The sequence below is a fragment of the Mercenaria mercenaria genome, chromosome 5, assembly GCF_021730395.1.
Source record: "Mercenaria mercenaria strain notata chromosome 5, MADL_Memer_1, whole genome shotgun sequence".
In the NCBI taxonomy this organism is placed as follows: domain Eukaryota; kingdom Metazoa; phylum Mollusca; class Bivalvia; order Venerida; family Veneridae; genus Mercenaria; species Mercenaria mercenaria.
This window is the reverse complement of record NC_069365.1, coordinates 79951205-79978782: the sequence shown is the minus strand read 5'-3', so window position 1 is coordinate 79978782 and position 27578 is coordinate 79951205. Positions and strand designations below refer to the sequence as shown.

At 34.5% G+C, this 27578-nt stretch overlaps 1 protein-coding gene across 1 annotated transcript in view; it reads left to right on the top strand.

Annotated features, from left to right (window-relative positions):
- Positions 1-6701: 6701 nt before the first annotated feature.
- LOC128546051 (multiple epidermal growth factor-like domains protein 10) overlaps positions 6702-27578 on the top strand; it is a 94423-nt gene continuing 73546 nt past the window's right edge. The window contains exons 1-4 of the mRNA XM_053544714.1: positions 6702-6827; positions 14717-14872; positions 16607-16828; positions 22372-22602. Of these exons, the coding sequence (XP_053400689.1) occupies positions 6776-6827; positions 14717-14872; positions 16607-16828; positions 22372-22602 (661 nt within the window). The 5' untranslated portion in view covers positions 6702-6775. The remainder of the gene's footprint in view (positions 6828-14716; positions 14873-16606; positions 16829-22371; positions 22603-27578) is intronic.

The following is a 27578-nucleotide window of genomic DNA, read 5'->3' as shown; positions in this document are numbered from 1 at the left end:
TGTTAAGTTATGTTAGTGGAGTTTCATACTTCCCTAAATCTTTACGTACCCATCCCCCAATTACCACAATCCTTCCCCTAATATTTCCGTTTTCATATAATTTAGATGTATTGTATTGATAAGTATTCGAAGCAACCCGTGAACTATACATTCCAGCTACAGTTTCTATCTTTGTGTTACCAACTTTCCAGTGTGTGGCTCTGACTTTGTTTGCTCTTCTCTATGCTTTCAAGGATTCTATTGCTACTTTTTTATTTCGAATAATTTTAAGTTCATAAAAGGTCATGTTACTTGAAAAAAAAAATCTTTTTCCAAAAATATGTTTTAATTTGAAGAAAACATCCAAACCCTGATTTCATATTTATAAATACATTCTACTGACTTTTCCGCATCGTCTCTTATAACATTAATTGAATGAAACTATCATTTAAATGAGCCTTAAGTATACACGATCTGAAGGTTGAGTAGCTACAGACGTTTCAATCGATTTAAGGAAAATGTCCGCTCGAAACTTAATAATTGTTTAAATATCAAAATAATTACCAAGTAGACAATGTACATACGATACATATCTCTGAAGACACTTTAAATCTTTTCTCTCTAAGTGGAAAACAAACGTGTCGTTTTATTACTTAAGTACCACTTTCATTGATGAAGTGGTATGATTAATGATATACTGCGCAAAAGCAAAATTTATATAAAAATGATATAGAGAACTAAATAACATGTTTGTTTTCAAATTTGACAGGCAAAACTGGCTATTAGAGTATGTAATCTGAGACTGTCAGTTACAAAGAGGAACTGAAATTATTGTGATCTGAAATATCGATTCTTCATGCGCTTGTTATTTGGTGATAAAGTCTGAATGTAGTATACTGTACTTTATCCTACCTTCATGCAAAATAAAGGCAAAAATCAAGGGGTCAGATAAATTTTGCTTTATCTGGTCAGTGACTAGATAAAGCTTGGCGGACTACTTTTTGGATTTTTTTTTTAAAACGACGCCATCTTGTTTTTGAGAATAACTGCTAAAAGACATATTTATGCAATTATTTTCATAAACGCGCTTTTATTAGGTACGTGAGACCATGTCACAAATGTATAGTGTATGCATACCGTATTTGCAATTACTACAAAAAGTTTTTATAACGGAAACGCTCGGAGAAACGGAATGACCTTGGCTAAGAAGTTTGTTGATTTTTATGAAGTGGCACTTTGGTCATTGATCGTAGGATATATGATCATCTGAATCGATACGTTTAATGAATAGACACATAAAGTGTTTGTCATCGTTCGTGTAAACGCCGATGAGGGCTGTTGATAAGCGTCCAATACGTTTCCTTTGTGAAGGAACGGACAAACTGTTACGACAAATGTTCATTCAAGAAGAAATCTGAAGTCTAGCGAAATACAAGAAGCAAAGCAAGCAACAGGAGAGCTGTTGCTCTTCATTTCGAAGACTTTACTCAACTGTCTTTGTAAGCGTATTAACTTTTGTAAATCCCAGATGTGTAAATTTTGCAATTTTTAAACTGATATGATAACATCAAGGTAGCGAAAGAATGCCTAATAAATACATATTTTTAACCCAGAATATATTTAAGTCTGGGGCTGACAATTTGAGACTTAACTAAGTCTTAATTTAGATCGCCGGAAAGGTTCTCGTAGATTAAATAACACATTAAAAACTGACACTGATGTTTCACTGGTGATAGTTGGAGATAGTGTTATTAGTATTGATGTCAATCGAGGGAAGAAGATATTTTAGCAACGTTTCACAAAGGGAAGAAATTCAGACGTTTCATGAATTCATGAAACTAGTTTTTTAGTCATACAACATGAACAAATACTCTCATATCCATAAGAAATTTCTTATTTTCTGTTTCACAGTTAAATTTGGTTTTAAATGTTTGTGATTGTATATAAACTAATTAAAAAATGTAATTTCATTGGCATTTGTAAGCAGTACGACAGTTGTTGGCTATTGTAAATAAACATGTAACATTTGATAGTATTATTTTAATGATTAAATTCATTGTCTTATACGTAGAATATAAACGTAAAATCGTGGAATTGTTTCATACTAATTAAAGATCATTTGTATCAGGTACATTTTAAATTCAAAAAATGTCAACTGTCTTATGTTTAGATTGACATGTTTTTGAAGTAAATCTTGTATTTGTTTAATAATTCCACCAAAGTTTCCCAATACTCATATTGACATTTTGATAATTGAAAATGATAATTTTCGTATTATCTCTGATCGAATGTCATTTTTGTTTGCTTGGAGATTTAACTCAAAAACTGGAGTAAATTCAGACTTCATTTATTTTGAGAGAATATAGTGATGTTAATTTGACTTTGAAGCTCAACATCAATTTAACAAATGTAATTTAGATATTTTGGTATTCCTACAGAACGTTTTTCAAAGGATCTGACATACAATAACTATGGTTACAGATTACTGGATTTTTGTAAAACTTTTGATATTCACATTGTGAATGGAAGGTGTGGAAAAGATAAGGGTATTGAAAATGTACTACTACCAAAAGAAGTGTATAGATTATGTTTTGATGTCACCTGAACTATTTCCTTGTATTGCAAAATTTGAGGTTCTTTCTTTGATCCTATTTTATCAGATTTACATATACCTATTGAATTTTCATTAGTTTGTAAGTCTAATGTATTTGTAGAAACACATGTGGGAACACTGGAAATAACTATGATACTGATTCTTTTGAAAAGCCCATATGGGATACCAATTGTAAAGCTGAATTTATAAATTCTTTTGATTTAGGTAAGTACAAAAAATTATAGACAGTTTAGATAGCTTTTCGGAACAACCTAAGGAAGTAGTGTCCGAAAATATTGATAACATTGTTTCAGATATTTCTGAGCTTCTAACTAAAGCAGCTGATAAGGCTAACCTGATCAAAAGGGTTAAATTTAAGAAGCAGATCTTGGAAGTAGCCGGGTTTATAGAAAACCATGGTATGATGAGGAGTGTAATGTTAGAAGAATTGAGTATATGCATGCCAAAAAGAATTTCAGACGTTTGAATTCTCTTCAGAATTTTCAAATTTTAAAACAGTCTAGTAAAGTGTATAAAAGAGAAATAAATAAAAAATTTCGTATGTATAATAATCTGTTAACAGCAAGCTAAAAAATCTGCGCCACTCGGACCCTAAAGCTTACTGGTCTATGTTGAATAAATACTCTGGCGAAAGAAACAAGGTTTTGTCCAAAATATCATCTGAAGCTTTCTTTGAACACTTTAGTAAGTTGAATGAAAATATTGATGATGATGATACAGGTTTTGATATTAACTGTGTTTCAGATTATAATTCTGAATTGAACTCCGAGATTACAGAAAATGAGATTTTGTATGCGATTAGTAGTTTAAGTAATAACAAAGCTTGTTCACAATTTGATAATATTTTAAATGAGTACATTAAACACTCAAAGGGTGTCATGTTACCAGTTTTGAGTAGATTATTTAATATTATTCTAAATTCGGCATGTATCCCTGAATGTTGGTGTAAAGGGGTCATTTTTCCAATTTACAAGAAGAAGGGAGATATCAACAACCCAGATAATACAGAGGGATAACTATTTGAGTTGCTTTGGAAAGCTTTTACTTGTATTTTAAATCGTAGATTGAATCTATTCCTCGAAAGCTCTGGTATATTATGCGAAGAACAAGCTGGTTTTCGCAAAGATTATGGTACAACAGATCACATATTTACATTGAAAATGTTAATTGATTTTTATTTTAGTAAAGGCCGTAAGCTTTTTTGTGCATTTATTGACTACCGAAAGGCGTTCGATTCTGTAAATAGAACTTGTCCTGGGGTAAATTGGTTAAGACATTCTATAGACGGTAAAGTTTTTAGAGTCATATATAATATTTATGATAAAGCGAAGTCATGTGTCAAAAGTAGCCAAGGTCTTTCCAGCTTTTTCACAAGTTCTACTGGGGTACGTCAGGGAGAGAATCTTTCCCCGATATTATTTTCAATTTTTCTTAATGATCTGGTAGAGCATGTTTCCAGTAATTCTCAGGGTTTAAAAGTTTTATCACAGTCTGTACAAGATTTACTAAGTGATGATACAGTTGAAGTATTCTTGAAGTTGTTTCTCTTACTATATGCTGATGACACTGTGGTGTCCGCAGAATCTGAGCAAGATTTTCAGATTGCTTTAGATGCTATGCACTCGTATTGTGAGTTATGGAAACTACAAGTAAACACTGCTAAAACAAAAGTTGTTATATTCTCAAGGGTAAACGTAAACATGTATCTGCTTTCTATTTTCAACAACAGTCAATTAGAAGTTGTAGAGGACTTTAGTTATCTTGGTGTGAAATTCAATTATAATGGTTCATTTAATAAAACTACAAAGTACTTGTGTGATCAGGCAAGGAAAGCAATGTTTGCAGTGCTAAAGAAATCAAGAGTATTATTTCTTGATATAGACTTACAATTACAATTGTTTGATACAATGGTGAGCCCAATACTATTGTATGGTGTGGAAACATGGGGTGTTGGTAATGTTGAAATTATAAAACAATTTCAGTTGAAATACTTAAAAATGTTACTGAGTGTTAAAAAGTGTACACCTAATGTTATGGTTTTTGGTGAACTTGGCACTCTGCCTATAGATTTAATGATAAAAGGTAGAATTCTTAACTTTTGGTGCAAAATAATTAATGCTAAAAAAGATAAAATTTGTAGCATTATGTATAGACTTATGTATGAGTTGGATAAGAAAAATATTACCATTCGCTTTGGATAAATTATGTTAAAAACTCTTTGCAAGAGTTGGGTTTTGCTGATTATTGGTTAAGCCAATCTGTTGTATCTCCACTGTATTTTAAACATATTGTTAAGAATAGAATTAAGGACCAATATATCCAATCTTGGAATGAGCAGTTAAAATAGATCTAGTAAATGTTGTACCTATAGAATATTTAAGTCTGTTTTGAACTGGAAAACTACCTTAAACTTTTACCAAAAAACCTGGCTCAGTCTCTTTGTCGTTTAGATGCAGCAGTCACAAACTACCGATTGAGAAGGTCGTTTTATTAACCTAGCTCATAACTTAAGAACTTGCCATTTGTGTAATAACCACTCCTTAGTGATGAATTTCATTATATTTTTGAATGTTCCCATTTTAAATGTTCTTCGTAGAAAATATTTATCAGTGCATTTTAGAAGACCAAACAGTATAATTTTGAACAACTGTTTGCAAATAGAGATAGGACAATTTTACTTAAATTAGCTATTCTTGTGCAAAAGATTATGTCTGCATTTGATTAATGGTATACCACCTTCCGGGTCAACAAACTTCACATACTTAAATGCTCAATTTTTATAACCACCCCATATTAATTCAAAGAATTTTTGTATCTGAGTAAGAAAGTTTTTGTATGGGCTCTGTTACTTTTGGCCGTCTCAGGATTCGTTGTTTGGTTGGGTCTTGGCCGGTCTGTGTATCTGTGGGTTTTGGTGGAGCTTAATCTGTCAGTTAAGACGTCTTTAAATTTCTGCAGTGAGTGCGGGTGTTTTCTGGGCTCTACTGGATCTGCGCGGATGCATGGCCTGGTTTTGATTCGCCATGTTTGTGGGGTCGTTGGGTCGGTTTTCTTGTGACAGGGCTCATGCATGCTACTTTGAGTTTATGTTGATTACATTCCTGTTGTTAGTAAATGTTACTAATGTTTAGATGGTTCATGATATTTGTTTGCTGAACTGTTTTGGCTGTTAATTTGTATATGTATATGCATTTATCTGTAATGCTGATGCCCTTAAAGGGACAGGATTTGAAATAAAACTTGAAACTTGAATAAACTTGAAACTTGGAAAGTGACTCATGTATAGTGTTTGTTCAGAATTTTAGCTTTCTACACTTCAATCTAGGAATATATTGCATCTGGAATGGAGTGTTATTGAATAAAATCATCGAGGAAACGGTTTGCCTATTTGTTCTGTCAAGCGGCGATATGGCCTGTATATAAGTCTCGTCAATCGTTTGCTTGGTGAAGATGGGTAATCCGGCATTCAACTGAACTTAGGACAAAACTTCACTTGGCAGCAAATTAAAATTATTCTTTAATGTTCAGCAGAACAGAGAAGTCGGACACAAAGCAAAACAAGGTGAGCCTTTGTTTTTCGGCTCTTATTTTGTAATATTTTTATTTTAAAGACCTGTTTGTGTAATGGTGGGGCGTATTAATTTCTGTGCAAGACAGACTCAGATCTAGTTGGTAAATTTTGAATTTTAATTAAAGAATGAATTAAGATCAGAAGGTAGGATAAATAGAACATTAGGTTACTGTCTTATAAATCTAAATTTATTAAGTTCGTCTACGAAAAAATAAAAGTCTCGGCAGAGCCTCGACTTTTATATTTTCTACGACTCACTTAATAAATTTAAATTTATAAGACAGTAACCTAATATTCTCTATATATACATATACTACATATAATCTGACCACCATGATCTGTATGCTCCGTATGGTACGGAGTATATGGAGATACCCGATGTTTCACGATTGTTACACATACAAGAACAAATTGGTATGATTTCCTTGCTTAAACATATTTAACAAAAGCATGAGTAAGAATCTCTTTCAATGAATTAGTGACTCGTTGGTTTAAGTGGCCACAAATGAAAAATATACTTCCTCAATTTCCAACAAGGAAAATTATTTAAATCATTTTTTTTACTTATGACATTCTGTCATGATGAATTATGTGTTGAACTATAAAAAAAAATGTTGGAAATTTATTGTTTGCTCATTTTTTGTTTTATTTTTCAAAGATCAGGTAAGAATCAGGCTAATTTATAAATAAAAATTAAGCAGTGAAATAAATTAGGTTATTTACTACTATTAAGCATTTGATTTTATTATGTTTAGAAAAAACGTAGAAACTTAGATATGATTTCATAGTCTGTATATATCATAGCATAAATTTGATCAGGATTAGACATTCATGAAAAAGTTTCAACTTCTAATGAACTTAATTACATTTTATCCCTGAAATATTAGGTCTCCTGTTTTACCCCTAATTTTATAGCAGTATAGCTGGCATATTTTACAACTTCGATTGAAAAGTTTAATCAAAATATTTGTAATATACGTCTAGTGGTATAACTGATGGCATTTACTCAGAAATGTAAATGAAAAAGTAAAATCAAACTAACTGGAAGAAAACACTCGTGTGGTCTATAACACTTTTTATTATTATTTGGGACACGACTAGATTAACTTTTAAATTACAGCCATCAAATTTATTTAACTTAATAAACCAGTGTATGAAAAATATACCATGAAGAGTAACCCATGCACAGTTTCTCAGTCTTGTCAAACGTTGATATGTTGACATATTGCAATCACAGGAAATTTATTTACTTTTAATTTTTTTATCAGATAAAATACAATTTATTATTGTACACTTAATACAATCTGTATTACTTCATTAAATTTTCACTTTTACGTCAGATCTATAATAAACGCTGACGCAACTAAAACATAACATTACTTCTGCAATGTAAATAAAAATGAAATAGAGATGCTTTTTAGAAAAGCGCATATCTCCCACAACTGCCTTATCATCTGAATAGTAGTATATGAGTCAACCATGCACCAAAACCTGAAATGCCTAATCATCTGACATGATTAGGTCTTTGGGCATAAATGACTCATATTCTACTATTCACCTGATTAATAGTATACGAGTCATCTATGCCCAAAGACCTGAGCGATTTTCGGTAATTCAAGGGCCAAAATTCCGAAGTGCCTTGGCACTTGGAGATTTGGCTAGTAATCGAACTTGGCCGAGAACTTATTGGCAAACACATTTTATTCAAGTTCGGTGAAGATCGGATGAGAAATGTTCGACTTAAGTGCGGACAAGTTTTGTGACTGATTGACACAAACACACAGACTGACACACACACAAACAGGAGTAATTCAATAATGTCTCCCACCACAGTGATATGGAAGACATAACAAGTGAATCAAGTATTGCCATGCAATACAAAGTCCCCTACTGGAAGGGACCTAATTTTCTCTACTGCAGAATAGCATAATGAATATCTGTCAGTGATGCATAAACAATATTGTACTATATATACAATATGTTATAACAAAACACTTTGATTGAAATTTGCATATACAAAAAGCTACAGTTGTTAATTCTATATAATATTAGTCAACACAAAACTCTTTACCAGCTAAAGATAGGTCAAAATACACCTAAAAATTGGATGTAACATGCTTGTTATGCCACAGAAAAGTGGTACGTTATTTATAGTGACAACAAAGGGAAGTTAATCCTAAAATATCTATATAATATAAGTCCACACCAAAATCTTTACCAGGTAGAGATAGGTCAAAATACATCTAAAATTTTGATGTAACATGCATACTGTACCACAGAAAAGTGGTCTCGATTTCGATTTGTCCTTATAGCCCGGCTTTTAAGTCATTCGATCTTGCACTTTTTAGTAGAGACAAGCCATGCACATAAAATGCTTGAAGGTTATGTCAAATAGAAATCTGGATATGGAACACTGACTTTTCGCACCTTCTCTTGTCAGGGGCAGACAACTCATACAAAGGATATTTTCAGCATATTTCTTTTTAAATCGTCATATTTCACTCGATTTTTAATGAATCTTTAAGATTTTTGGGATTTAAGTGTTTTGTGTTAATATCTTTCTATTTATAGTATCAAAAGCAGGTTTACTCTCAAGCTTATTCATGCACAACGACTTCCGTTATTTTGATAAAAATGCTCTTAGTAGTTATATTTTTTAATGAATCCTGACAAAATTGTTATATAATTTATCTTGATAGGAATGCAAAATTGAAATAATGTAAATAAATAATATATTTCAGAAAAAGAATAAAATATTCATTGTGATTTATAAACAGCTACCGTTCATTTTTATTTTTATCAAAATTACCGTAAAATGTTTGTAATATAATACTCAGTTTTAATACAAAACCCTTAAAACAACACTTATTACACTTTTGTGACATTATCTGCGAACGAATATATCATTTTCCTGAAAAATAATCAGTTAACGCAATTAAAAGGGAGGTAATCGGTAAATGGAAATATATTGTGCATATTTGTCGCATTACCGTGATTTATGTGTTATAATATTGGTATTGGTTAGTTACAAGTATCCAGGCACTTATGTATTTAGATTAAAAGGTTCGTGGTCTCATAAAGAATAATTAAGTGGAATCATTCATGGCGATTTACCATTAAATAAATTGCACATTCTGACCTAAATGGATTTGCAGTTTAATAAACAAAGAAAAAAGTAGTCAATATCTGTATATTTAAGAAATAAGAATTAATATCACTAGGGCGTAGCTCGAGTGATATAATAGTACGCATCAGATGACAAACAATGAAGAGCATATCACTAAATTTGATATATTATTTCGATTCTTACACGTTACGAAGGACTTTAAAGTACGCCTCGGTAGCCTAGTGGTAGACCGTCCGCTTCGAGTGCAGGAGGTCGTGGGTTCGATCCCCGGCCGCGTCATACCAAAAACGTAAAAATGGTACTAGCAGCTTCCTCGCTTGGCGCTCAGCATTGAGAGGATAGTGCAAGGACTGGTCAGCCCGGTGTCAATATAATGTGACTTGGTGGGGTATTTTTTGTTGAGTTTAACGTCGCACCGACACATTTATAGGTAATATGGCGACTTTCCAGCTTTGACGGTAGAGGTAGACCCCGGGTGCCCCTCCGTGCATTATTTCATCACGAGCGGGTACCTGGGTAGAACCACCGACCTTCCGTAAGCCAGCTGGATGGCTTCCTCACATGAAGAATTCAACGCCCCGAGCGAGGCTCGAACCGACTTGGTGGGGTATCATGCCACGTGTCTACGGTGTGGCTGCACTATAAAGCTGGGCATTGTGCTCACTGCTACAAGTAGAAACCGTCGTTTATAAGACTGAAAACTTGTTGAAAAAACGTTAAATCCGAACACACACACATCCTTGACGACATCCATCAAATGCTAGTATTTGCCTATTTTCTATTTTGTGTTGATTTCTTTTCCTGTGTGACTGACGTAATAATTGTGACGTCAGGAAAATGTATTGATATATAAAAATACACAATAATCAGATAGGAAAATGAATTCGGTTGTGTTAGAATCTGTGATAAACAACGGTTGACGCGCGGACCGGTATGACAGCATTATGAAGTCCATTATGACGTCAAATGGTGACATGACGTCCGGTTTATTACTACTTGGATAAATGAAGCCCAGCAAAGTTTTATCATGAAATTTCAATGACCATGTAAGAATAAAAATAAAGAAGGCCGTCGAGTGGATTTTCACCTGATTTATCACAGATCAGAGCTCAGATGCGCAGTAATTGAACTAAAATGTTTTATTATATCTAATTAAAATGCGATATTTTTAACAGCTTGATTTATATAAAGATATGGGTGTGATATTTTAAGTGAAATGTTTCTATAAATCTTACAAAGCTGTTTTACTCTTCTTGTAACGGCATGATGTGTGTATCATTCTTTATATTTTTGCTAACTAATGTAATTAAAGATATACTCAAATGAACAGTACTAAGTCGCGATTTATTTCTTACGTTAACCAAACTATATTTATATGTGACAAATGAATATTTTAGATTGAACGAAAACTGACATGAGAACATAATTTAATCACACAAACCATGAAAAAGTCTTACAGAGTTGTTATTGACCTATCGTCTTACAAAGATGTTATTGATCTATTATCCTAAAGGTCTATGGCCATAGTGAAAAATAAAAATCAGCTAAATATATTCGTGTTATAAAGGTTAAGGGATGCGTATTTCGGACGCGTCAATGTAGTACATACAAAAATGGAAACTGCTAATTTATTATTTATATCATATAAGCACATTTTTTATTTGTCTTTCTTTAATATTGTTTACACTGATTCAGTTTTGCATTACTTTAACTGTTTTTATAGACAAACTTTTCAACTTGGGGCATATATTTATACTAGCATGCAACATCATGAAAGTGTCTTATGACTAATGTCTAGTGTAATCACAAAAGAATGACGACGCGACGTCTGTAAGCAATCGTACATCCAAACGTTCTGATATTTGTAGTCCCGTTTTGGAAAGCCAATTAACTTCGGTAGAACTATTTATTTCATTTCATTTCATTAAATGCAATCGTTTTAAAGTACTAAGATGTGTAAAAATGCTTAGGTTCATCCGGTAACATACACATTTACCATACCGCAATTTACGTAAAGTCATAGTAATGGTACATAGGTTTATCATTTATAATGCAGAAGCAATCTTAACATATACTAATGAGGTAGCCTGTCCAAATTGTAATGTAATTTGTTGACTTAGAAACATATGTAAAAGTACATTTATAAATATTTTGTCTACAGTCATACGACAGACTAGCACAGTACATCATCTCACTGTTGAAATGCAGTTTGATATAAATATGTTAGATCAAAGTCGTCACAATATTATTAAGCAATCATACATTTTTCCATATTAATTTATACAATAGAATAATGTATCTCTGACAGGTAAAAACACCCCAAAAAAGAAATTTAGTAAGGAAATAAATCGTTTCAAACATGCGCTAATGTTCAGTTTTATTCATCAGTTAAAAAGTATATTCGGATGAGTAACCCCCCTCTCCCCCCCCCCCCCCCCCCCCCCCCCCCATCCCCCACGACCCCATCCGGACACACACACACAACACACATCTTCTTTCCGGATATTTTACCTTATCGGGATCAACTTGCATTAGTTCGTGTCAAAATATTATCTCACATACCACTTTTAAAATAATAGTTCTAAACAAATGTTTTAAATGACTACAATAAACAATAAAATATGAGCTAGATACTTAGATATATTAAGTTTTTTATTGAGCCGCTTCTAAATGGGTTGAGGCATTGATGTGAATAAAAGTATTTGATATTGCATGTTTCAATTAGCTGTAATTTTGACATTTTACTATCAATATATTTTTCTAAATGAGTAAAAATATGTGCATGTAGTAATTTGAACGGTATTTAAAAAAGTCTAAGTATGACGCTATAAGATTTGGTAAGTGCATGTTGTCATACAGTTTACAGCTGTATGCAACACCGCGGTACTAATAAAATCTCTCTGACCTATCCCTACAAATATTCTTTAAGGGAATATTTCTTCTTTCAGTTTATATACGTTTCTTGCTTTCTAGCAGTTAGAAAGGGTTTGCTTTTCTTAGTATTTTATATGCCATCCCTTAGCCTAGCTCTGTTGCGAAATAGTCATAAAATTAACCACTCTACATTGTTCTTCATTATGTTATATCAAGTAATATATCGCTGCAAAAGTATAGGAAAGTATTTAATTCAAATTAAGATCTACATATGAATTGATTATTACATAAACACGAGGTTTAGTTCGTATCCACAAGAAAGAAATATACAACATTTAGAATGAGCAAAACAAGAGACATCTCTCCCGTATGTGTGGACAAGTTTAAAATAACCCGAAAAGGCATTTATAGTCGGAACAATTCTAAAGCGATATAATCTAATTATGAACACTTGTTTCCTCTTTTTTATAACACTGTTTTATAAAAAAAAATTGTCGTTGTTTGAAAACAGGATGTAAAGTTTAAGAAATGTGATACGTCGTTTTAGATAATTTATCCCTGTTCATACAAATTATTCAAAAAATAACCTTTCTTTGATATTTCTTAAAATAATGTAACTTTAAGAAGCTCCACACAGCCCAATTGTTTTGTCACCAGATTATTAAAATTTCGAAAAAGGCGATAAAATTTTAAACGTTGCTGAACATGATCAAATTATTTTTACGAATTCAATAGTCCTAAAGATGACGTCATAAAACAGCTTAACCAGGCTTTCATGGTTGACTGATTCGAGTGTTCCATATCCAGAATTTATCTTCTGGTATTGTTCTTTAAGAAATGTATTATCTTAAGTCTCTACTAAAATGTGCAAGGTTGGGCCATATTTTAGGATTTATAAGCCGGGCTATTAGAGCCAGTAATAACAAAGTTACAATAAAAGCTATTTATAGTTAGCCAAGGGAAGTAATTCTAAAAGCAAAGGTGCCTCATGGTGGTGAACATTTGTACCAAGTTACATCAAAATCCATCCATGCATGAAGACGAAATGCTCCGGAAAACGCCATTCCTGAATTTGACTTTTGACCTCTAAGTGTGACTTTGACCTTAGACCTAGGGACCTGGTTCTTATGCATGACAATCAGCCTCATGATAGTATTCATGTGTGCCAAGCTACATTACAATTCCACTATGCTTGAAGAAGAAATGCTCCGGATAAAGACATTCTTGTATCTGACCTTTGGTCTCTAAGTGTGACCTTGACCTTAGACCTAGGAACCTAGTTCTTGCGCATGACACTCCGACTCATGGTGGTAAACATTTGTGCCAAGTAATATTAAAGAAATGAAATTTAAAGATTTTTAAGTTACTGACTGAACAGGAATAAAGGCCTTTTGGTCTTTCACTTCCATGTGTGATCTTGACCTTTCAGCTAAGGGCCCGGTTTTGCGCATGGCACGTTGTCTCATCAAGGGGAATATTTTTGAATGTTTTAAATGACAAATTTATAGACCGGACAGGAAAACAATCCTATTCACCTTTGATCTCCAAGTGATACCTTGACCTTTAGGCTAGGGTTCTTGGTGTTGCACGTGACACGTCGTCTTATCATGGGGAACATTTAAGCCAAGTAATATTGTAATCCCTTCATGGATGGCAGAGTTATGGACCGGACAAGAAAAAACCCTGTTGACCTTTGACCTCCAATTGATCTTGACCTTTAAGCCAGGGGCCCGGATTTTGCCCGTGACACGTCGTCTCATTACGGGGAACATTTGTGCCAAGCAACATTAAAATCACTAAAAGAATGACAGAATTATGGACCGGAAACGAAACAGACTCTGTCCATGCCATTTTAACATTTGACTGACAACTGTGACCTTGACCTTTGAGCCCTTTGAGCTAGGGATATGAACGTAGTACATGACACATTGTCTTTTTATGAGGTACATTAGTGGTCAGTAATATTGAAATCCCTTCATGAATGGCAGAGTTATGGACCGGACAGGAAAAAAGCCCTGTTGACTTTTGACCTCCAATAATTGTGACCTTAACCTCTGAGCCAGGGATCCGGGTTTTGTTCAGGACACGTCGTCTCATCATGAGGAACATTTGTGCCAAGTAATATTAAATCCCTTAGTGAATCACAGAGATATGGACATGACGGAAGACAGAATGACGGACGGACGGACGGAAAAACATATTCCTATAGTCCCCGAGGCTGGTTTTCAACCAGCAGGGGACTAATAACTTCTGAAAACACCTTCATGTTGCTAAGTCTGCCTGATCCCATGATAAAAGAGAAAACAACCATTCTCTGTTTGAAACAGCAATGTAATTTATTAATTTAGCCTTGCAAATACCTTATCTTGTAAAAAATGTAAAACCCATATCATGATATAGGAAGTTATGGACCTTCGTATTATCTTTTACATGTTATAAAATACTTAACCGGACACAATTTCTTTACAGCACTTATTCATTGTTGTTTTCATCTTTAAGCTGAGTATACTGTTATTTCATTTCTTTTGAAAATATGTTTTGCTTTGCACAGATGCTGAATGTTCCCAACAAGCAGTCGATGTATTTCGTTTTGGTCCTAAATGCGGTTTTATGTGCCACTGCAGAAACAATGAACAATGTGACGATACTACTGGGGAATGTACTTCCGGTTGTGCAAGCTTTTGGTATGGACCAGGATGCCAGTATAGTGAGTATTTAACAAAAGACAGTTTACCGATGATGATCCATTACAAATGGTTGTTGCAATTAACTGGTATTTTCTTTTTCTCATGCTTTCTATAGGAATTCAGTCTCCCACGCAGTGTTCTCCCCTTACAGTTAAAAGACTTCTGCCGTCGAGGTTTTGGTCAATCGTTTTGTTATCAGTTGATATTAGATTTTGAGTATTGAAATTATTTTAGTATATTTAAAAGATTTAAGGCTAATGTGGGGTGACACACTAAAAATGGAAATAAGAAAGTAGCATTTAAATTTCTTTTCCAACGGTCATGTGATTTTCATGGTCGATTGGAATTTGTTTAATAGGCATTGATAAACTACCGATTAATACATATTAAGCTGGATCTATCGCCAGTATAGGTCTGGATCTATCACCAGTATAGGTCTGGATCTATCACCAGTATAGGTAGGTCAAAGAACAAATGCGTTTCCGCTTTAATGTTAAACATTGTTTCAAACATTAATTATTGTTTTATTTTTAGCGAAATATCTTATATACAAATACATTACAAAAGAATGTAAAAATAACCTTAACACACATCATCATTACAACATATAATTTAGAACATACTTTACACATTTTAGCCATTGACAATATCCAAAAAGCATACTTTTAACAATCGTTGAATAAGGAGGCGAATAATAGAACAGAATGCTTGTGAAATAAAAATCAAAATCCTTAATTTTTAGATATTTGAAGCTGTCACCATATCCTATACATCTTTCATATGTTAGATTAAAAGAACCTGTATACGATTATATTAATTGTATGAACATTCGCTGCAAACATAACTACAGTACCCTTTTCATATCCGTTTATAAAAAAAGTTATTGATGTATACTAACCTAAAATTTACTGAGTTTATAAACATATGATATGTTGATACTGTTAAGTTGGAGTAAGCAGATTTAAAATATATTATGCAAGAGGCATATAGTTATGCTTGTTGACTGACACATTTTATAAACCTGAATATTATAAGTACATCATATCAAGAGACAATGACATTGTATGGTCAACCTTCAGGATGAACCCAAAGAATGCTGTAGTTATATATTACTTCTACTGCTTGTGACCAATAATTCGTAATCATATGGAACTGGTACATTTTCATCTTTAATATTTTTCTGCGGTATAAATCATTTAATTTACAGCTGATATTTTTTTTATCTTGAATGCATTTTTAAAGGCAATGATATTTGACAAAAATCATTCAATAAGAATGCCACGTCAAACTGCTTGTTTACCTTATTTCATTTTACCACTAAAAACTCACTCGTCTTTTTGTTACAGACATTTGTCACAAAAGACATTTGTAACTGTTGCGATGGACACTGGTTACAGAAAATATTTTTCAGTTCGATTCAGTAGCCCTCGTTTTGAGTAAATTTACTTATGAATTATGCAAATGGATTATTAGAAACTGGCGTGCGTGGTTATGACGGTTGACGCCCTGAGGTAATAACGGTGACTTACAAACAGTGCATGTGTTGCATATTAACAGAGTCACTCTTCTTTGTTTAATAGGGAAACGAGAACTAATAATTTGGTCATATTTAATTTCAGGCTTTTTGGTAGTTAAATCATTTGAACAGAAAATATTTGTTTATTTTCTGCTGTTTGTGACTTTGTGTTGTTAAAATCGTTATGTATTGTCATGAGTAAATACGTGAGTAAATACGTGTTTGATTATTTATATAGGAGATATAGTTGAGGGAGAATTTTCGAGGCATTCTGATAATCTACCACCTCAGCAAGAAAAGTATTCAATACTTGCACATGATAATGACTCGACAACTTGTAGTTATACAGCTGATGTTGGGAGCACTAACAAAAAGAGAGTCAAACCATTTTGGAGGGTCTGGTTACCTACAAATGAAACAATTAGCGAAATCCAGATGGTCACACTGCCTGACAAACTGCGTAAGTTAAATCAAATATCAACAATTATTCTATACCTATTTTATCTATCCAATCGCGAACGTTCATTTGCAACACGTGACCGTACAATATATTACGGTATTTGGATGCTCGTGCGTACAAAAATCCTGTATTTTCTGTATCTGGACGCACGCGCATACAAAAAATCCTGTATTTTTTGTATTTGGACGGTTCAACAGTCCCATGTTAAACATACGATAAAGCCCGAAACGCGTGAAAATGTTCCGAATGTAAATCGGATGAAGTAGGCGCTCTATGTACAGAGTTTGATTATGCGTCTTGAAATCTGGATTTAATTTGAGATTTTTTTGTCACACAAAAACGATTCAAGGGATAACAATGCTATCTGATTTAGATATTAAAACGTTCGTTAATAATCAAAAACTTAAAAATACAGTAAAAAGGATCATCAGATGTTGGAATACATGTATTTGAAAAATCGCTTAAAGAAGCCGTTCCGGACGAAACCTAGAAATTGGTATCAGCCCTGACTGTCTGAATAGCTACCTCAGCAGTTTTTATTTAACGGTTAAGAAACAAAATGGAGAAGATTATGAATGGCAGCGGACTGGCGGTCAGCATCCAAAACATGTCTGCTCTATAATTCAGTTTTCGTCGGATCTTCAACAAACTTGCTGACAATGTTTGTGGGCATTACATCTCGGCCAGTTTCGATAACCAGCCAAATTGTTCTAGGCACTCTTTGATTATAGTCCTTGAATTACTCGAAAAACGGGGAGTTTAGCCTTGTCCGCTCTTTTAAGTCGAACAGTTTTCATCCGATCTTCACCAAACTTGCTGACAATGTTTGAGGGCATAATATCTCAGCAAAGCATTATTACCACCCAAATCGCCAAATGGCTGTTGTAGGGAGGTTGCACCAAATACTATTTTAATGATGATACGCAGAAAAAACAACATTCAATGAATTACGTATATTACATATGAAGTGAAATAAATATAGAATAAAAAGGTTATTTAAGGTCTAACATTGTTCTGTATAATATATATTTGCACTCATACCAAGCGTGGAAAAACTAGAAAGGCAGGAATACAGTATTCAGTGAAACATTTTTAATTTAAACTATTATTATAGTAAGATAAAATAGATATAGAATAAAAAGGTAATTTAACATTGTACTGTACAATACGAGATATATTTGGACTCGTACTCAGCTGAGAAAACCATATTGAACTCGCCTAGTGGCTCGTCCAATATGGTTTTCTCAGCTGGGTACTCGTCCAAATATATCTCCGTATTGTACAGAACAATGTTAAATAACCTAATATTATGTTTTAGATGGACAGACAGACAGACAAAGAGACAAACCGACAAACAGAATAATTTATTGACGTAAAGTGTACAGTGTTTTGTCATGAATACAATATATACATATACGTTTAAATAATGTCATGTGATTTTATACAAATAACAAATAACGTAAGCATGTTTGAATGAAATAATTGTTTTTGCATGTAACATAGAATGTTATGGAGGATGAGTCTTATACATTTAACAACTATACACGGAAGTATCAATTGGACACGTAAGACTAAAAGTATACCACTATTTACAATAAAGATGTTCTCAGTATGAATGGATGATAAATGAATTTAGATAAATTTCTTTTAATACATTGTTTATCACTATTGAGAAGTTCAATAAATTTCATTGCATTTGGCCTTCTGTAATAATATGATTTTAAATTAAATCTGGAAAGTAGATCCTCGGAACTACCGAGAACAAGGCAAACAGTTTTTCAATTATTCTTGTACGATGGACACACTATGATAAAATGATATTCATCTTTTATATCCCTGTTCTGACGACAAAACACGCAGCAATGCAGATTTCTGATGCTGATGCTGTCTTATTTCTAGAGTAACGTCCTGTTTCAATTGCTAATTAGTTAGACGCAAATACAAAACCATTAAAATAGGTTTTCAATACAATATAATATAAGTGTACAAATAATCATAATCCTGTTGGAAATCGTTGTAGGAGTGTATGAAAAAATACGACATTAAAGTATATTGTTCTTTGGCAGATAATCAGTGAACTGCATGCTTCATATAAGGAATCTGCAGTATCAAACCAAACTTTTTTTCGGATAGGTACCTAAATTTAAAAACGGTCAGGCAGTCTATAAAGACAGGGCTCGTCCTTGAAGACCAAACCAGCAATGACGTGCTGTTGTAACACGTCTAAATGATGAAGACGCTAGGTACACCGTGTTCGAGATATCGTCTTTTCTAGGCATGTCAACGGGGAGAACTCTTGCGATTCTCATCAAGCACTTGGGTTTGATAAAAGTTTGTGCCAGATTGATGCTTCACATGTTAACCAAGAAGCAATAGGCCAATAGGGTGAAATGTGCTTAAGCAAAGGTGAAAAGGTTAGTGATCCCCCGCCACGAGTGGTGGGAGGTTATAGGAATGGTCTCCGTCCGTCCTTCCGTCTTTCTGTCCGTCCGTCCTTCCGTCTGTCCGTAACACTTTCGTGTCCGCTCCATATCTCCTAAACCCCTTGAAGGATTTTCATGAAACTTGGGTCAAATGCTCACCTCATCAAGACAATATGCAAAACTCATGATTCACCCATGTTGGCTCAAGGTCAAGGTCACAACTCAAGGTCAAACGTTTGAGCCTTCCATTTTGTGTCCGCTCTGTATCTCCTTAACCCCTTGAAGGAATTTTATAAAAGTTTGGTCAAATGATCATCTCATCAAGATAATGTGCAGAACTCATGTGTCAGCTATACTGACTCAAGGTCAAGGTCACAACTTAGGGTCAAAAGGTTTGAGCTTTCCGTTTTGTGTCTGCTCTGTATCTCCTTAACCCCTTGAAGGATTTTCATGAAACTTAGGTCAAATGATCACCTAATCAAGGCAATGTGCACAACTTATGAGTCAGCCATGCTGGCTCAAGGTCAAGGTCACAACACAGGGTCAAATGTTCGAGCCTTCTAATTTGTGTCTGCTCTGTATCTCCTAAACTCTTTGATTTTTTTTTTATAAAACTTGGGTCAAGTGATCACCTCATCAAGATGATATGCAGAACACTTGAGTCAGCCATGCCGATCAATGTCAAGGTCACAACTTAGGGTCAAGGTTTTGAGCCTTCCATTTGGTGTCCGCTTTGTATCTCCTAAACCCTTTGAACGATTTTCATGAAACTTATGAGTCAGCCATGTTGGTCAGGGTCAAAGGTTTGAGTCTTCCATTTTGTATCCGTTCTGTATCTCCTAAACCCCTTGAAGAATTCATATGAAGCCTGAGTAAAGTGATCACCTTATCAAGACGATATGCAGAACTCATGAGTCAGCCATGCAGGCTTAAGGTCAAGGTCAAACCTTAGGGTCTAAGGTTTGAGCATTCAATTTTGTGTCCAATTTTGTGTCCACTCTGTATCTCCTAAAACCCTTCAAGGATTTTCATCAAACTTGGGTCTCATGATCAACTTATCAATAACTCATGAGTCAGCCATGTCAATTCAAGGTCAAGGTTGCAACTCAAGGTCAAATGTTTGAGCTCTGTATTTTCTAAACCACTAGAAGGATTTTCATGAAACTTGGGTCAAATAATCACCTCATCAAGACGATGTGCACGAATCAGCCATGTCAGTTCAAGGTCAAGGTCACAGCTCAGGGTCAAAGGTTTACCATTTCTCCATCCATAACAGTGGCGGGGGATTTAGCTGTCTTTCAGACTGCCTTGTCTAATTTTGATGATCGCACAATGTCACAGCTCCTAACAGAAGATTAAACCTTAATATACTTCAACGAGCCACAGCAGACAGTGGCAGTGAAAAGTAGACCGGTAATTGTAAAAATAGTATAAAAAAGTCAAAAATGTTTTCATTCCATTTATTATTTTTAACTCAAGAGGTACTGTTGTACAAATGCGTACACCGTGAGGGAAGCCAGCCACTTAAAACTTTTAGAGACGAAGTACCGACAGCTATTAAAGGAAATATAAAAAATGCGTCAAAGGGCCAGTCTTTGTGGTCTTCCATTCATACATAATAACGTTACGATTCGCAAAAGTGCCAGATACACGTTCAAAAGTATCTGAGAGATGAACAAGTGGAACAACACAATCACCCCGCTTATTCACTAGATTTTTTTTGCGACTTTTTCCTCTCTCCAGTGCTGACACAGATGCTGGCTTTGCACAAATATTTATCGAATAAAGCACAATGGAGTGAAATCGTTCAGTTACTTAAGACCATACCAGGGGGAGACTACTCTGCAGCGCTCACCTCTTGGATTTCTCGACGATTACATTGAAAGGATAAACTAAATTTGAAGTCTGTACAATAATCTGTACCATACTTCAGCACGATACTTATTATATTTAGAAAGACCCTCGTACCACAAGTCACATGAAATTACAAACAGTGGTTGTAATGATATTCTATTTAATACGGGAGATTTGGTACAATAAGAAAAGGAGGCAATTTTGTATAAAAAGGGCAATCAGAATTATGGGACATGATACTTCAGCAAACTGTTTGAGCAAAGAAGTTTATATAAACGTTTCAAAAACACTTGTTCCAGAGATGTATAAATTGTAACATTAGGTAGATTTCAAATACAAAAATATGTATTTCGTCAAAATAAAATCTGGAAAGTAGATTCCTCGGAAGCACCGAGAACAAGGCAAACAGTGAAAATTGCAGTCTTGGTTTAATTACGTCTGTTCATGAGCAGTAATGGAAAATGCAACACTGCCTACGCCCACAAGGACCGGCTTAAGCAGTATTCCATCTTCAAATCTAAATGAATTGAAATCTAAGAATACGAAGGACCAAAAAATATAACTCCACTGAGATGAAGTCATATCTTGACTTGATGTGTAGAAATGCATTCTGATTCTAGATCTAAGTAAAATTCCCATCCAATACAGGCATATGTTAGAGAAATATCGAATTGAATTGTGTTTTGGGGACATTTTCCAAGTAAAGAAAGGGATGCTTTAAAAAGAAGACTTATTTAACCTTTTATTTGAGCTTGATCTATGATATTTTGTTGATGTTACAATGCAATATTTTCATTGGTTTCAGAAATATTCAAAGTAAAGAAAATTTTGACTAATCTTCAAGTCAAAAAGCGGAATAATTTAGTAAAAGTAAAGGTCAGAGTTATGGAACATTATATGTACAACTGACCTCAAATGTCTATGAGGTTTTAAACAAATGCCCAACAGGTTTCAGACATACTGAAAGAAATGTCATTTTTGGGATATTTTCCAGGAGAAAGGGGAACTAATTTTGTAAAAACAAAAGGACAGGGCCATGGGATAGTGTTAATGATCCTACAAGCATAGACTGTTTCAAGATGATACGTGTATGGATTAAAAAAATGTAACGGAATAGGGCGGGACATGGACGGAAAGGACAAATTAAATCCAATACAGACCCCTTCAAAACTTGTGGGGTTGGGGGTATGAAAGCGTAAACACTAGTTACATAACACATTTGAAAGAAACGTGTGAAAGAACTCTCTTTTTTATCTTTCGTTTCAGACAACTTCGTACGCTTTAGCATTTATGTAGAGTATGTTCCATCAGATTATAAGCTTAACTCTTCTTATGTGTCACCATACCGTCAGAAATGCTACCAACAGAACAGTCTTGCTCCTGAGAACGAGACATTTACAGTATTATGTAGCAGCCCTGTTGTTGGAAACCAAGTACGGATTGAGCTGGCAAAAGTTTCGACACAACTGGTCCTTTGTGATGTAAAAATCAATGGAGGTATTTTGATCTCATCGATTTTATTATTTCTATTACTCTTTGATTAGCATTCTTCTGACACTGCTTACAGCCTACGTAAAACGATGTTCATTGTAGACCTGAACGGCCGATTTACTTTTAATTTAAAGGAGACATCATTTAACAGCTTTTATTTTTATTCGCTGAGTTGAGGTGATTTTACATCGCATAAATCACACTGGGTATTCTGCTACCTACTCGTGTGAGCGATACCGTCCTCGTGTGATTTATATACATGTAGGTGTACGGGATAGTCACACCTAAAACATATATTAATTTCGTATTTTACTTAAGATTTGAAAAGTTTTTGTAAGATCATACCTTAACTATATCCATGTCAAAATTCTATTTCGTTCGATATGAATAATCGTGAAAAAGTACGTTTTTTGTCGCGAAAATGAAGATATTTTAAGGCGATGCTATCTTTTTCAAAAATAAATGGTATTATTTAGGATTGTATTACGAAATTTGTGTTAAGAAAATGAAAAGCAGGCATTCTGTGTGTTAGCCAAAGCTTTCGATTCACAAAAACTGGAAGCAAAATTAGAGCGGTTTTTTAGAACACATTGTGTAGAAAAAGGGATACCTCTGACGATTTTCCGTTATACCATCCTCGTTGTTTCTGTCAATCGAGCGGATACCGTCCTCGTTATTTAAATGAACATTACATTGGCGCAGACCCCTTTTCTAATTTAGCAATAACATGCAATGACCAACCAAGATAAAGATAAAACTTGGGCTTCTATACCCATTATCTACTGCAAGCAGCCTATCCGAAGAAAACTTCTTCTCGCATAATTTTTTTCAAATTTGCTACTAAGATCCATCCATATAGACTCATTCTTGTGTGTACTTACCAACTGAAATGCGACTGTCTGTCAATACATGTTGTCTTGTCTTGTTTGAAATATTCACCCATTAAGGCTGTTCCACTAATATTTCGTTGCATTGGTGTCTACAGAAGTATTGCCTATAGACATTATAACGCTCCCTTACTGGAGCTGTAAATTCGCCTTGGCAGGTTTTCTGCCCCTTTTGTTAATGTCTGCTACTCGAAAACTGACTTCTGTAGGTACAATATATATATATTTCAGATGCTCGTACCAGTCAGACCCCTATTTATTAAGTGTGTGGGGGGGGGGGGGGGGTCACGTCCTCCGTGTCCCTTCCCTCGTTCCGACGCCCTGCAAGCTCAAGCAATTTTAGTGTGTTTAAAATCGATTCAAGGTTCTCAAAAAGTTTTAATACAGCGTATAGATCTAACAGGCATTGGAAATTCTTATGAGTATCATGGTGAATGTAACTGATCAGTATGAGACTAGATTTGATTCACAAAGCCAGTGGTGTGTTCCTGAACCAGGCCCGTAGGAAGCATTTTGAGATTGAGAGGCACAACCTATGTTTTCATACTTATTGGGGGACACAACCAGAATTTTCGTAAAATTTCAGTGTTAAATTAAGAAAATTTGTCCATTTTGGCCGGGATTGTGAGGCACGTGCCCCCTTGCCTCCCCTCTGTTCCTGAGCCCCTACGAACCGAAGAGACCCCGGCCTTGCAGAAATTGAACCTGAGATTGACAGTAACAACAATGTTTCATTGTTACCCCCTCTAGTGAACAAACACTAAGAGGTCTAATCAAGAAGAGATAGGGACTGATACCCGGAATTCCATATCTGCTTCTGTTTCTTCAGCTAGTCTTCATCTGTAAGACACTTATATATACACCGTAGTATATATTGTATGCACTTGTAAATAGGTCGTGTAATGAGCATTACCTTAGTGGAGGGTGCACTTATAAACAGAGACGAATATTACCCGATACTATAAAAGGCAAATTGATGAAGCCGAAGCCTCTTCCTGTACGCATACATGCTCAGATCAGGAGAGGGAGTCCGAATTCCCTTTCGGGAAGAAAAGGAAGGTCTTACCGTACGCACAGGTGTACGGTGCGTCCACAAGTTCTGTCGTTTTTAGAAAGAGACTGAAGGAGAAAAAGAAGAAGAACTTCAAGAAGAATAGAGGATAGAATGTGTAGGAGTAGAGGGTGTTAGGGAAGGCTTAATATTGGTGAAATACTGCCAAACAAGATCCACCTTTTTAGAACTTCTTTACATCTTAAAATTAACATTATAATCATATAGATCTACTAAAGATCGGGTTTCAAATGATATACTCCATCATCTAGTTCTTATATATTACCAAGCTCGTCACAGCGGTTACCATTGCGTTCATTTAGTGTACCGAAGTTATTGCTTCGGTGAGTTTTGTAAATGTTCATTGACATAACGAGGACGGTATCTATGTGCAAACGGGAAGGTATCTTCGTTTATTTTCATCCATCGTCAGAGGTTTCATAAAAAACGGCGACAGAGTGCATATAATTGAAATTTGATCAACAAAATTATATTGCAGGTATAGGATCCATACGTTTTGTTGTTGAGTATGTATAGTTCTACCAAGGAGAGTGGCAAATTCAGTTATTTGAACTTCGAACATAGAAAAATACGTCTCAAAACGTCCAAAATACATGAATCTCGATACATTTCTTCAAATTTTACAGTCATATCAATCGTATTGATGACTGATATTTTCACCAGTACGAATTAATGCATTGCCTCGGACGAATCTGTCTCTAAAATGTTCAACATCCTTCAATATATGTCATACGTTGGCATTGTTTTTATTTACACTTAACAGCCTACATGTATATAAATTACACGAGGACGTTATCGCTCACACGAGTAGGTAGCCGAATATCCAGTGTGTAAATGGAACTTTTGATAGTGATTTTACATTTAAAAGGTCAAAGCTAGCGCGTAGCTTTGGTTATAAAATAACCTCTAATTAATTTTGTAATGCGTGACGCTATAGTATGTCAACACCTGTGTATTTGCTAGCGAAAAGTTTCCTGGTTATAAAGGTATTAGTTATATTAAATTGCACATAAGATGAACACAGGTGTAAAGCCAGTCCACGTATCTATTGAACACTTGTATGGTTAGTATGTATGAAATAGCGCCTGTTTTTTTTCCTGTGTCAGCAATCTGCAATGTATCATAAGTATTAGCTTTGAAAATCTGATTCGTTGATGTTACATCTAACCTATTCAGAACCTCGGCTACAAAGTACACAAAAAAAGCGTAAAGACGGTTCGTGTGAATATTTCTACATCTTCCTTGGATAAGCCGTGCTACATTTGAAACTGATAATTAACTTTTATTGAGAATTGTTTCAGAATCATTTCAAATGTTGAAAAACAAAACGTCAATATCCAGTATGAAAAACTACGTAACAAGCATGCAGCCTCCCATCCCTTAAAGCCAGTACCCTGTAGCAGAATATATACGGATATGTATATGATTAAAATATGTACAAAAAACATCAAGTAAAACATATTGTTAACGACGACAAATCGAACAAATAAAGAAACAGAGAGAGTCTTCGTCTTGACGGTGTGAATAGAAATTATACACGCGGGGGTAATCCTTTATGCAGCAGAAAAAAAATGCAGGATATCGTACAACACAAACATGATAACAATATGAAAACCTTACCAAACATGTACGTATCAACTCAATGCCTTTTCAGAAGGCAGAACTACAAGAGAAAACAATACTACTTCGAATTTATCCAGCTTATTGCATTTAATATTAAGAATTATACGCTATTTAGTGCTAGCAAAACATGGATTTGCAAGAAGTCCCAATGTGGTTTATACTCGTTTAAATGCACAAAATTAGCATTATCAATTTTCATATTTACATTTTACGGCAACAAAAATAAATTGTTTGTATTCGATGAATATCAGAAAATCAAAATAAATGTCGTAATATAGATCTTTACAACATCTTAATGGAAGAGCCAAAAAAGACCTGCCCACAAAATACGTTTCCTGGATTTTTATAACATCGGTAAATCTAATGAAAAGTCATACTGTCATGTCGATTTTAATTTTGATATTCACCGTCAGAGAAATAAGTTTAAGCTACAGTTTAATGTTCTTTTTTATTTGTTCGCATCCAGCTTGAAAGAATTTGTAGAACGACGCCGTTTTGATCATATTTTGTGATTGATGTTTGATTGCGCGTTCAATCGCATGGAAAAGGCCGTCCGTTATATTATTACATCAGTGTTGTTTATACGATAGTCTAACATGACTCGATCGATTTCTAGTTAAACAAAGAAGGAAATCAAGCTTTGCATATTTTGCGATAAACAACGGTTGACGCGCGGACCGGTATGAGAGCATTATGACGTCAATTATGACGTCAAATTGCCGCATGAAGTCCGATACATTACTTCTCGGGTAAATGTTGTCCAGCATAATATTTATTAAAATATGTCAATGAGCATATCAGAATGAAAACAATCAAGGCCTTCTTGTGATTTATCGTCTAATTTACCATCATGGTTCATCGTTCAGGTGCTTCAGTATTTGAGAATTCCTACGCATCTGAACTCCGAATCGTGGTAAAGTAGACGAAAACCACTAGATGGCCTTGATCATTTGTTAATTCTTATATGATTAACAATGCTTAAATCATTACACGATATTATGTTGACGTCACGTCAATTTAGCGCCATGTATGCATCTAGAAATAGCGCTTTCAAATTTGATCAGATATTTTACGTAATAGCATGTTTAAAAGGAAATGTTACATTGCACAACTGTCTTGATTAATTTGCACACGTACTGAGTTGGCTATTTGCTTTGCAGAATAATTCGCCATCATTTTCGCCCAAATTGAACTCTCCCGCAAGACGTGTTACCATTTCCCGTCATGGTGTGTATAAACAAGGAGCATGACGTCCTACCATATGTCGCCATGCATGCACGAGAAACAGTTCTATTATATTTGATGAAAATTTTACAATAAAAGACATATTAAAATCGAAATAATTTATAGCAAAACCGTGTTTTAACACTATTTATACACGATGGGCGATTATACGTCGG